Source organism: Salvelinus alpinus, chromosome 9 (assembly GCF_045679555.1).
Source record: "Salvelinus alpinus chromosome 9, SLU_Salpinus.1, whole genome shotgun sequence".
In the NCBI taxonomy this organism is placed as follows: Eukaryota; Metazoa; Chordata; class Actinopteri; order Salmoniformes; family Salmonidae; genus Salvelinus; species Salvelinus alpinus.
The window spans coordinates 68,604,304-68,618,260 of NC_092094.1; the positions used below are offsets into that span (position 1 = coordinate 68,604,304).

General features: G+C 42.7%; 1 protein-coding gene across 1 annotated transcript; it reads left to right on the plus strand.

The window, feature by feature from the left end:
* The first annotated feature begins 11,361 nt into the window (after positions 1 to 11,361).
* On the plus strand, positions 11,362 to 13,780 carry LOC139530977 (uncharacterized). The gene is made up of 6 exons (XM_071327771.1): positions 11,362 to 11,998; positions 12,752 to 12,969; positions 13,077 to 13,133; positions 13,234 to 13,327; positions 13,428 to 13,601; positions 13,722 to 13,780. Exons 1-5 carry the CDS (start codon positions 11,362 to 11,364, stop codon positions 13,598 to 13,600), a joined length of 1,179 nt encoding a protein of 392 aa, XP_071183872.1. The 3' UTR covers position 13,601; positions 13,722 to 13,780.
* Positions 13,781 to 13,957: the final 177 nt, after the last annotated feature.

The following is a 13,957-nucleotide window of genomic DNA, read 5'->3' on the forward strand; positions in this document are numbered from 1 at the left end:
CAGGAGGGTAGCTCTCCAGGAACAGGGTTGGAGAGCCTTGGACTAATGAATCTAGTTCTTAGATCAATGCATTTGAAATTCGATAAGTCACTACGAAGGTGCAGTTCCCAGAAGTGGAGATGTCACTTAATGCAGTGGATGGGAAGCCTTATTTCATGTAGTTCTAATTAAGTGATAATGGTTGAACTTCATTTGTTCTTAATGTAGGACATCAAATTATCAGATTTGTATGAGTTGGCTGCAATATGGCAGCAGTACTTCAGTCAATATCAGTAAAGGATATTGGTTATTAGTGAAGTGTCAGTAAAGTGTTTCTAAAAGAATGAAACCTTAAAAACACCAAAACCAACAATATGGACTGTATAATGTAATGTTAATGACCAGCTCTGACACCAGATTGCATAGCGGAGAAGGTATGGTGGGATTCGAAATGGTCGGTAATCTGTTTGTTGACTTGGCTTTCGAAGACCTTAGAAAGGCAGGGTAGGATAGATATAGGTCTGTAGCAGTTTGGGTCAAGAGTGTCCCCCCCCTTTGAAGAGGGGGATGACCGCAGCTGCTTTCCAATCTTTGGGAATCTCAGACAACACGAAAGAGAGGTTGAACAGGCTAGTAATAGGGGTGGCAACAATTACAGCAGATCATTTTAGAAAGAAAGGGTCCAGATTATCTAGCCCGGCTGATTTGTAGGGGTCCAGATTTTGCAGCTCTTTCAGAACATCAGCTGACTGGATTTGGGAGAAGGTGAAATATGGAAGGCTTGGGCGAGTAGCTGTGGGGGGTGCAGTGCTGTTGACCGGGGTAGGGGTAGCCAGGTGGAAAGCATGGCCAGCCGTAGAAAAATGCTTATTGAAATTCTCAATTATAGTGGATTTATCGGTGGTGACAGTGTTTCCTATCTTCAGTGCAGTGGGCAGCTGGGAGGAGGTGTTCTTATTCTCCATGGACTTTACAGTGTCCCAGAACTTTTTTGAGTTTGTGTTGCAGGAAGCAAATTTCTGCTTGAAAAAGCTAGCCTTGGCTTTTCTAACTGCCTGTGTATATTGGTTTCTAGCTTCCCTGAAAAGTTGCAAATCACGGGGGCTGTTCGATGCTAATGCAGAACGCCATAGGATGTTTTTCTGTTGGTTAAGGGCAGTCAGGTCTGGAGAGAACCAAGGGCTATATCTGTTCCTGGTTCTACATTTCTTGAATGGGGCATGCTTATTTAAGATGGTGAGGAAGGAATTTAAAAAAAAATAACCAGGCATCCTCTAATGACGGGATGAGATCAATATCCTTCCAGGATACCCCGGCCAGGTCGATTAGAAAGGCCTGCTCGCTGAAGTGTTTCAGGGAGCGTTTGACAGTGATGAGTGGAGGTCGTTTGACCGCTGACCCATTACAGATGCAGGCAATGAGGCAGTGATCGCTGAGAACTTGGTTGAAAACAGCAGAGGTGTATTTAGAGGGCAAGTTGGTTAGGATGATATCTATGAGGGTGCCCGTGTTTACGGCTTTGGGGTGGTACCTGGTAGGTTCATTGATAATTTGTGTGAGATTGAGGGCATCAAGCTTAGATTGTAGGATGGCTGGGGTGTTAAGCATGTTCCAGTTTAGGTCGCCTAGCAGCACGAGCTCTGAAGATAGATGGGGGGCAATCAGTTCACATATGGTGTCCAGAGCACAGCTGGGGGCAGAGGGTGGTCTATAGCAGGCGGCAACGGTGAGAGACTTGTTTTTAGAGAGGTGGATTTTTAAAAGTAGAAGTTCAAATTGTTTGGGTACAGACCTGGATAGTAGGACAGAACTCTGCAGGCTGTCTTTACAGTAGATTGCAACACCGCCCCCTTTGGCCGTTCTATCTTGTCTGAAAATTTTGTAGTTAGGGATGAAAATGTCAGAATTTTTGGTGGTCTTCCTAAGCCAGGATTCAGACACGGCTAGAACATCCGGGTTGGCAGAGTGTGCTAAAGCAGTGAATATAACATACTTAGGGAGGAGGCTTCTAATGTTAACATGCATGAAACCAAGGCTATTACGGTTACAGAAGTCATCAAAAGAGAGCGCCTGGGGAATAGGAGTGGAGCTAGGCACTGCAGGGCCTGGATTCACCTCTACATCACCAGAGGAACAGAGGAGGAGTAGGATAAGGGTACAGCGGCTAAAAGCTATGAGAATTGGTCGTCTGGAAAAGAGTAAAAGGAGGTTTCTGGGGGCGATCAAATAGATTCAAGGTATAATGTAAAGACAAAGGTATGGTAGGATGTGAATACAGTGGAGGTAAACCTAGGTATTGAGTGATGATGAGAGAGATATTGTCTCTAGAAACATTGAAACCAGGTGATATCATCGCATGTGTGGGTGGTGGAACTGAAAGGTTGGATAAGGTATAGTGAGCGGGGCTGGAGGCTCTACAGTGAAATAAGCCAATAAACACTAACTAGAACAGCAATGGACAAGGCATATTGACATTAAGGAGAGGCATGCTTACTCGAGTGATCATAAGGGTCCAGTGAGTAGAGGTTGGTTGGGGTCACGGCGATTCAGACAGCTAGCCGGGCCATCGGTAGCAAGCTAGCATAGGATGGAGGTCTGTTTTTAGCCACCTCGTGCGTTTCCGTCGGTAGATTAGTGGGGTTCCGTGTGGTAGAGGGGATCAATCCAATTGGCAAAATAGATATAGTTATAGTGACCCAAGAAAAATTGTCCAATAGACTTATTCAGATAGCAGCCGAAAAGACCGCTAACGATTAGCGGGCCGCAGATGGGCGTTCAGGTAATGTCGCGACAGAGGGGCCAGTTGGATAACTCCCTCGGGCAGATAACGTTGGTAGTCCAGTCGTGAAGGCCCGGTGGGGCTCCGCATTGGCAGTAAAATGGGTCCGGATAGGGGATTGTAGCCCAGGAGTGGCTGATGGAACTCTTCAGCTGGCTAGCTCCGGAATAATTGATGTTTGCTCCGGGATCAACGTAAGCCAATAGTCACACAGATAGCAGCTAGCTAGCAGCGAAATCCAGGTGTAAATGTCCAGAGCTGAAATCCGGGGATATTGAAATCCGGGGATATGGAGAGAAAAATAGATCTGGTATGTTCTGGTCTGAGTCGCGTTGTACAAAACTGGCGATAGATTTTCGAGCTAAAGGAATAGCTGATGACCACAAACCGTGGTTGCTGAATACTAACGTTAGCCAGTAAACTGGCTAGCTTTTGGCTAGCTTCTGGTTAGCTTCTGGCTAGCTTCTATTGTGGATTTCAGATTTGAGGTAAATAATAATAATTTTTTTAAATTGGTGAGGCGAGTGTTTTGGAGAGGAGAGTGTTTTGAAGTTGAGTTTTTGGAAAATAAAATATATAAAAGATATGCGGAGAAAGGTGTAAATATATATATATACAGGACACGACAAGACAAGGACAAAGGACCTCTGACTGCTATGCCATCTTGGGACAAGATGTATACAGTAAAGATGCTTAGAAATGCACTTAAGCAAGGACAGGGAAAGGCAAAGACTCTACTCAATCTGCTTCAGCACTCAGAATACACGGAGGAATGCTTGCTTACAGCAGGCAGACGTGACGTTGTCATTCCGGGTGGACAAACAAAATGGATTCATCCCTGTATCCCAAGAGGGGCTCCCTTCAATGATGAAATGGTGTTATTTGAACCGGACGTGAGAGTGATCTGGGGCCTGGACCTACAAAGTCAGGTCGTGAAAACATCAAAACGGCCATCTCGAAAAGTTGACATTGCAGTAGTGAATACTACCGAACATGACATTACCTTACCAAGACAAACAGTGATAGGGACATTACAGAGATGAGTAGCGTGTCACCCGGTTCCTGTGCCCAGTGGAGAAAAGGTTACTGTAGCACAGGTTCAGGACAGATCCCCACCGGAGCCTGGCCCTGACAACGGTCAAATAGAGTGGTGGGACCCACCTGTAGAGGTTCAGCACTTGAGCCAAGAACAACAAGAATTAGTCAAACGGATGCTCAGAGAGGAATCAGCTGTTTTCGCAAAAGATGACATGGACATAGGGTGTATTGAAAATCTCAGAATGGAGATAACATTGACTGATAACATACCAGTGTCAAAAAGATACAACGGTGTGCAACGGCCCTTGTATGCTGAGGTGAAAAGCCACCTTCAGGGGCTCCTGACCAAAACCGCACCCTGACTCAAGCAGAGAGAAACTATCACCTTTGCTCAGGGAAACTGGAATTCTTGGCCCTCAAATGGGCAGTGACTGAGCGGTTCCGAGATGACCTATTTTATGCTCCCTCTGTGACAGTGTACAGTGATAATAACCCCTTGACAGATGTACTAACTACAGAAAGACTGAATGTCACCGGTCATCGCTGGGTGGCAGAGCTGTCTGACTTTAATCTCACACTGAAGTATCGTCCTGGAAAGGTAAACACTGACGCAGACTTTCTGTCACGCTCTCCTTTGCATGCTGAACATTACATGGAAGAATGCACAGAGAAACACTCACTTGAAATGGTAAAAGCAACACTCAATAATGTTCAGACACAACAGAATGACTGTGTAATGTGGATATCCACGGTCACACTAAGGCCATCAGTGCAAGATGAGCTGTCATGGTGGGGTGGAACAGTTACAGACCGACTGTCTCCACACGATATCATGCAGGCTCAGTTAAAGAATGCGGCTGTATCGAGAATCTTGGAACTGAAAAGTCAAAGGACTAAGCCTAAACCAACAGAATGTCAACAAGAGTCATACAAAGTCAAACAGTTACTGCAAGAGTGGAACAGGCTCCGTGTCTCACCAGATGGATTATTACAAAGGAAAACAGTAAAAAGGACACAAGTTGTGGTACCAAATCAGTATAGAACACTGATTTTACAAGTACTTACACACTGAAATGGCCCATCTAGGAACAGAAAGAGTGTTGAACTTAGCACGAGAACGCTTTTATTGGCCGCGCATGCAACATGACATTGAACACTTTATCACCAAAGTGTGTAAGTGTATCAAACAAAAGAAACCCAGTGTAATAACTAGGGCCCCAATGCAACATGTACGAGCTACAGCTCCCTTCCAGATGATTTCAATTGACTATGTGCATTTGGAGAAAAGCAGAGGGGGCTACGAGTACATTTGAGTTATTTTAGATAACTTTACAAAATTTGCACAAGCCTACCCCACCAGAAATAAGTCAGGGGAAACTGCAGCAAAAAAGCTTTCTGATGATTTTTTCCCAAAGTTTGGCTTTGTGTCAAAAATCCATCATGATCAGGGAAGAGAGTTTGAAAATCAGTTATTCAGAGCCTTGCAGAACTGTACGGGAATAGCCAATTCCAGAACCTCCCCATATCATCCACAGGGGAATCCGGTGGAGAGATTTAACCGTACACTGTTGTCAATGTTGCGCACACTAGATGAAGAGAAAAAGGCCAACTGGGGTGATTATCTGAACAAGGTCATTCATGCATATAATTGTACCACCAGTGATGCTACTGGGTTCTCACTGTATTTCCTGCTATTTGGAAGGGCTCCACTGCTACCTGTTGACCTTGTCTTTGGGTTACAGATAAAGGAGCAGGAGAAATCATACCAGGATTATGCTAAGAAGTGGCAGCAACAGATGGCTGAAGCCTATGACATCGCCAGTAGAAACATGGAGAAATCAACAGCAAAGGGAAAAGCCTACTACGATCGGAAGAAAATGAGTTCGGTTCTGGTCTCAGGAGATCGTGAACTGGTGAGGAACATGTCAGAACGTGGGGGGCCGGGAAAGCTAAGATCACACTGGGAGGACCAAATACATGTGGTGGTAACCAGGAAAGGTGATGACAGCCCTGTCTATGAGGTCAAACCCGAGAGCGGTACAGGCAGGGCCCGGGTTCTGCACCGCAATATGCTCATGTCATGTAATTCCCTACCATTTGAGGAACCTATTGAAACTCCCAGTAGAGGTCTGTGGAGAAGGGATCCACCCCAGCAAAATCAGCAAAATGGGGAGAGCGCTGAGTCTGAGATCTCAGATGAGGATTCTTATCCAGTATTCATCAATAGACCACGTAGGGATAAAGAGAGCAGACAGAGTAGCACACAACTAGTATCAGATAATAGTGAGGAACGGGGTCAGACTGATACAAACTTCACTGTGAAGGAGTGCCAGCCAGTCCTCAGAGAGAGCCCGGAAGGACAGGGGTAAATATGGAAACAGCTAAGGGCTCAGAGACTCAATCATCTCATGATGAAGTGGACACTGATTCATTGGGGTCAACCATGATCTTTCCCCGCCGTTCAGCCCGGCAGAGGAGGCCCAGAGACATTCGAACCTATAACACTTTAGGGCTGCCAAGCTCTTATCAGGATACCAACTAGAGATGTTCTGATGTGTATATATTTTCTTGTTTACCTTTACTAATCACAGTGTGATAATATTTAGTGGGGGTTGCGAATGCCCATAAAGGCAGACTGGACATGTCTAGATAGTTATATAGCTGTTAGGCCAGTTTTTTCTGTTGTTCTCATGACCAGTACTTACATCTTCTGTTTGTTTTGAGGCTGGTGAAATGTTTGGGACAACATTTCGTTTTTGCAGAGGGGTGTTGTAAGGGGTCTTAGTACAGTTGTATTCCAGCCACTAGGGGGTACTCTGGTGAAGCCCATGGGAAATAAAGAAATATAGTTTAAGTGAATTGGGAAAAGTAAGAATGAAAAAGTAAAGAAAGTCTGTAAACGGCTGTTACCTGTGCTGACATGATTAAAAGTGAATTAAACTGTACTTTTCGCGTTGTAGTTTATATGATAAGCTCATTGGAAGGGTAACATAAACAGATACATGTGCTGCCTTTCCAACTGATGTGAAGTTCCAACACAAATATTCATTTGAAAAAGCAATAGACTTTCACATTGTAGGCCTGTTGTATAAATAATGTAATCATAATATATGCCATTTAGCAGATGCTTTCATCCAAAGCGATTTACAGTCATTTGCACATACATTTTACGTATGGGTTGCACCGGGAATCGAACCCACAACCCTGGTGGTGGGATCGGCATTCTCTACACAGGATCATCATTTATAATGTAATATGTGTTTATAACAGTGAATTACATTGATAATACAAGTCTATAGCAGTGTAATAAGTGTTTATAACAATGTACAGCACATCTACCAACGCACCGATGCGTTTCAAGAGCCTAGACTATTTTGTTTCAGAATCCTCAGACCCCTGACAGGGAGTAGCATAGGGGATAGTGCCATCTAGTGGAATGGAAATTAAACTATTATTCCAGATATTATTTAATAAAGAATATTGAAAACCTAAATTACTTTTCAGAGATCAGAGAAACGAAACAGAACGCATCTTGAAACAGGGAAATATACTACAATTTGTGATGTGTTCAAGTAAACGATGGACTTATAATTTGAAGCTTTTTGCTCGATTTGGAATGTCGCTGATTTCATGTAGCTCTCCTGCGCATCATTTACTAAACAAAATCCCGCAAACGTAAAAGCGCCAGAATTAAACATCGCGAGATTGTAACTATGTGTGAGAGTCAGAGATTTGAAAGCAGACGCTTTCATCCAAAACGATTTACAGTAATGCGTACATACATTTTACGTATGGGCGGCCCAGGGAAATTAGACTTTTTAAAAAAGTTTTTCGAAGCAATTTCTTTACCTCTTTCTTTGTAATACTGTATGTATTCAATCATTTCGAATTGATCACTTCCCAATGGGCACATACATCAATTAAATTTTTATTCCATGTTAGTTCAACGTAATTGAAATTACATGGAAAAAACATTGATGCAAAGTGGGTTTATTGTGTCACAGTGAATTTTATAATCTGCAGTCAATTTCATTATGTTTTCATGTGCCATGATTCTGACATTTGACATATGATCCTCATAGGATTAGGCTAAATAGTTTCAGTGGTGCAGTAAATGTAATCTCAATTCAATACTATGTGCATATACGGTACATATAGCCAATATAGCTATTAAACCCATGTTCAGTGACTGTAATCTGTGACGCAAGTGGCCGAATATGTTTGTGACGTTCCATGGAAACCACGGTATTGTTTAAAACTCGATTCTGATTGGCTTGCAGGTCATTCTACAGCGTAAATTATAAATGAAAACGTGCTTTTATATCAGTGTGACAGATTCACAATACCGAGCGTGTCTCAAACCGTACCGCGCTTTTATCTGCCTAAAGGTATCTTCACCCACGACTGGATAGGCTTTTTAGATACGCTTGTCCAAGGTAAGGATATGAGTCAAACTATAGCCTACTTTTAATCTTTTAGTCCCGAACTCAAGTTACTCCAGTCAAGTGATTAATCGTAAAAGTGAGTTGTTTTGACTGAGCAGTCCAATGGCCAATGCTGTTTTTGGACTATGACACCCTCTGCTATATACTATGATGAGCCAATAACATGCATAGATTATACATTAGGCATAGCACAAATCAGGTCAGAATATAAAGTTGCTATTTCCGTCAACTCAAGTTACTCAAGTCAAGTGATTTTTGACTGTCAAAACAAATAACTGATGGATTATTCCAAATTAAATTGGCAATTATGCATCACAAATTCACAATATTACTTGTATTTCAATTATTCATCCAGGCCCAAGACATAAAGTCGCCTGAAAGCTGTGTAGCAATAATTCCAGCTCCTGATCCATAGGATGGTAATCACATACATGATTGGCTTAATCTAGAATCATGGATACCTTTCATGTGAGTACACACACCAGATTTTTTTTAACATACCTCAGAAGGAAGATACCTCAATATCTGAAAGCACTGTCTCATGTACAATTGTTAATGCTATCTCTGAAATGTCTAACAAAATGTTGACTTGATCGTTTCATCCCAGACCTTCTCATCACAAGTTGGAACTAGTTGTCAACATTGGGACAGTGCTGCCCAAAATAACAGGGGCCAATATTTTCATGGAGGTAAGCACTACATTTCTGATGGGTTTAAAGACTGTATTACATTATCTAAATTTGAGAAAGTAAACCCCAGCTGTTGTTATTCTTTTCACAGTGCCATGAATGTTCTTTTCACAGTGCTCATTATGCCATGAATGTTTCATTGCTGAACAACCATAGATATTTTTCCTCTAATTTGGCTCCCGTTCCTCCAACAGTGAGCAAGACCTGCCAGCAGAGCTCACTGGAGCAGGGAGACAACCCGTCATCCTTTTGGCGTCTGACAAAGTACACTTTTTTTCTTCTAAATAACACTATAGTAACATCTTCTGCACAAAGTTACATTCCTAATAAGATTGGTGTTAAGTGAGAAAGAATCCTAAAGATGGTCCAATGGGCATGGTCTGAAGCCTCTCATCATCTCAGTATGTTGAACCACCTGATTTCTTGCAGGCTTGAGATTCAGATCCTGCTGAACGATGTTAAGCAGTCGATTAACCACATGCAGGGGACGCTGAACACCATGCAGGGGCAGTGTATTGAGTTGCAGACTGCCATATCTAAGGTAGTGTCAGATGAGTCTCAGATACAGAAGAATAGGTCTATGATGGTATGGTGATATGGATTGAGATGGTGATTATAATAATGATGACTAGCGGTACCCCACCCTACTGGCGGTAAATCATTGGATCTGATTAATTCAATTCAATGCAATTCAATCTTTGAGGACTGCAACCATAGAAATACAATTTATTTACACTAATAATAAGCTATTGTCAACTTCCCGTCTATGGTTATCTTGCTCATTGCTCACTGTTACCCTATGTGTGCAACTATTATTGATTTATCACAGAAAAATAATTTGGTTGCAAATGTACCTGGTACCATGTAAATAATTGTTAGGCTACTCATTTTGAATCCACCGGTGGCAACTTGTGTGACCATAAAAGTCTGTGTGCGACTGGGCACAGTTAAATAATTTGGTTACTGACCTGCCCTACATCATAGAAGGCCCTTCAAGTCGGAACTAGGAAATTCTGACATTTCTGACTCGCTAACTCGTAATGGAATGATGATTTCAAGTTTCCAGTAGGAAGATCTACGCTAATAACTTACATTCATTTAACTCTGAGGTTCCAAGTTTCCGATGGCATGTGAATGCGTCAATAATTGCCATGGTAATTTTGAATGTTCAGTCAGTGAGCATTATGGGTAATTGTCCTACATACTTACATCAAATGCTGTAGTAACAGTGTCATTCCAAACACAATAAATGTGAAACAAAGATACAAAATATTGCTAAAGTGAAGAAAATCAACTCAAAATTGTAGGAGGAAATGCCCCTGCAGCAGGGAGGCTTACGGTATTATAATATATTGTAGATAACATTAATATAATTTGTGTATTTACAGTATCAGCACACATACAAATGAAAGTATATGCTATGGATTGATCTACACTGAGTGAACAAAACATTAAGAACACCTTCCTATTGAGTTTCCCCCCCTTGGTGGTGGACCATTCTTGATACTCAGGGAAAACTGTTGATCGTGAAAAACACAACAGCATTGCAGTTCTTGACACAAACCGGTGCACCGGGCACCTACTACCATACTCTGTTAAAAGGGACTTAAATCTTTTGTCTTGCTTATTCACCCTCTGAATGACACTCATATACAATTCATGTCTCAATTGTCTAAAAATCATTCTTTAACCTGTCTCCTCCCATTCATCTACACTGAGAAGAAGATTTAACAATTGATATCAATAAGGGATTATAGCTTTTACCTGATTAGTCTGTCACAGAAAGAGAAGGTGTTCTTAATGTTTAACACACTCAGTGTATGTGTAATTTTTTTTACCTTTATTTACTTAGGCAAGTCAGTAAAGAACACATTTTTTTTTTCAATGAAGGTCTAGGAACTGCCTTGTTAAGGGGCAGAACGAAATATTTGTATCTTGTCAGCTCAGGGATTTGATTTTGCAACCTTTCGGTTATTAGTCCAACGCTCTAACTGCTAGGCTACGCTGCCGACCCAATGACGTTATAGATTCCAAGTGGTTGATTTTTTAGGGAATGACTATATGCTCTATATTATGCCTGCAGATCATCATAGCAGCCGAAGTTGCTGTGCAGAGGGAGGAGATCCCCCGAGCATCAGGCCTCATCCCGTCACATAGGGAGGGTATCCTTCAAACAGCCAGTGTCCCTGCACAGAGGGAGGGGATCCTCCAAACAGCCAGTGTCCCTGCACAGAGTGAGGGGATCCTCCAAACAGCCAGTGTCCCTGCACAGAGGGAGGGGATTCTCTCAGCAGCTAGCATCACTGCACGGAGGGAGGAGATCACTGCACAGAGGGAGGAGATACTCCGATCATCAGGCCTCATCCCTGCACGGAGGGAGGGAATCCTCCAAACAGCCAGTGTCACTGCGCAGAGGGAGGGAATCGTCCCAATGGCCAGCGTCCCTGGGCACAGGGAGGGGATTGTACCAAAGGCTAGTGTTCCTGCTGAGAGGGAGGAGATCCCTGCACAGAGGGAGGGGATTCTCCAAACATCAAGTGTCCCTGCACCGAGGGAGGAGATTCACCAGTCAGCCATTGTCCCTGCACAGAGGGAGGGGGTTCTCCGAGCAGCTAGCATCACTGCGCAGAGGGAGGAGATCCTCAGAGCATCAGGCCTCATCCCTGCACATAGGAAGGGGCTCCTCCGAGCATCAGGCCTCATCCCTGCACAGAGGGAGGGGATTCTTCCAGCAGCTTTTTCCATCAGCTACTATCAGAAGAATAAGCTCCTCAGAGCATCACAACTCACCCCTGCACAAAGGAAGTTGAGATTCCTGATAGCCAGTGTCACTGCGCAGAGGAAGGGAATCTTCCCAAAGGCCAGCGTCCCTGCGCACAGGGAGTGGATCGTCCCAAAGGCTAGTGTCCCTGCAGAGAGGGAGGAGATCCTCCTCACAGCCAGTGTCCCTGTGAAGAATGAAAACAATCATCCACAACCACCTCCCATCATCCCCATGGTGGCACCACTGTGGAAATGGGATGGTGGAGCGTGTACTCCACCTGTGGATTTCTATTCCAAGAGAAGAGGTCACTTAAACTTACCTAATTAGTAAAGAAATTACCATTGTGATAGCTTGATAATAAGTTGTGATAGGTTAAATGTATGGCTCATGTGAGTGTATATCTGTAATACTTTCATGCATTTTCTACATAACACAGGTTTAGCTACATTTTACTTTTACATTTTAGTCATTTAGCAGACGCTCTTATCCAGAGCTACTTACAGTAGTGAGTGTATACATTTTCATACTTCTTTGAATCTCTCCAGGATTTCGCATGGATTTTAAAAATATTAAATATGCTAGATTTTGCAGCGACAATTATGACATTTTGCATAGCAATATGCAATTGTTTTGTCCAATTTGTTGCAAAAATGCGCTGACAAGGGAAAAAACTGTGTTGACGTGTGGCTTGATTGAACCATATTATGCAGTAAATGTGCGGTGATTGGTTGAAATTGCGAGCCCTCTTTTTGTACTGTGGTAATGGGTCAGTTCTATGCGATAATATTGTGATGATGTGACTATTTTATGCAGAAATAGTTTGGTGATTGGTCAAATTTGTAAGCCCTCACTTAATATGCAGGGAATTGTTGATTTTGCAACCAAAACAATGCAATTGCAGAGTCCTGGAGTAACCTCCCAGTAATCCCTGTGACTGCGTGTAGGTTAAGATTGGGTTGTAACAGAGTATCAGAGCGAGACGTTCCTACCTGTCAGCCAGTAATTGTTCTGTATGGTGACATGAGCAGAGTGGCCTGACTTCTCCCACTTATTACAGATGTCCGACTTAGATATGTTGAGCATCCTGCTATGATGTCCATCACCAAGCCGGAACACTCCGATGCCAACCCTCAGTTCCAGACTGGCAGCCGGCCGGTGGCTGAGCCCGAGACCCCTGCTGTTCACAATAACAGTGGAGGCTGGCTCAGCTGGGTCTTTGGGAGTGGAAGAGCTAATAAGAAGGAGGTTCATCTACCTGAGGACAAAGACAGATCTGTAAGGAACTGGTTCTTAACACTATATTCTATGTAGAGACAATTGTGTGGATTTTGTTTTATTTTTTTGTGTGGCTTGCTTCACATTGCTAATATCTTCTTCCTCAGATTGTCTGGGATCCAACTCTGCACAGATGGGTTAACAAAACTGAGCCCAAGGCTGAGGTACTTAAATTCAATTCAATTAAAAACAGTGAACAACCATTGTATTTCAACTGTGATAATATTACTAACAATTTGGAAAATGTGTTGATGTGTTTTACAGAACAAGTGTGTACCTCCACCGATGGGGACATATGGATATCAGGGGAACACTGGCAGTGTCCCCAAAGGAGTGAATCCTTACTCTATGAAAGCAGGTGAATATTGCTTTAAAATACATGTGGTTTAACCAAGACTGTGTCAGCCAATCATAGATGTCCCTGGTGATCTCCTGCTAACACCTTCCAAAACTACCAGCAGGTCTATGGGGCAGCAGATACCCTACAATGAATTACAATGATTGGACCAACTCAAAGCCTCCAAGCCATGGGCCTGGACTGCTTCCTAGACAGCTCTCTGGCTTGCTCCCTCCTTCACACTTTGACCTCATGGCACCAATGGTTGTGCCACCTGACACTCTACCCTACTGAGGTATGACTCTGAAAAATCCTTCCAAATTTTATTCATTCATCATTAACTGAGATTTTACTTTAACATAGCAAATGGCTGAAGTAGCAAGAATGTTAACTATTTTTTATTTTTGACCAACAGGCCATTTGCCCAGAGTGGATTTGCCAAACATAGATTTTTTCAGCATGAAAAATCTATTATAATATGATCTTTTAATAAAATCTCTCCTTTGTGTCCTCATGTTCACATTAATTTGATGTGTTCTATCATCGTTTACAATGCTTATTGCTTCTGCATTGCTTTACTGTACAGACAAGTATATTTTATACACATAAAAAAAAATGTAAAAAATGTACATGTTTTTTTAATGTATTCCA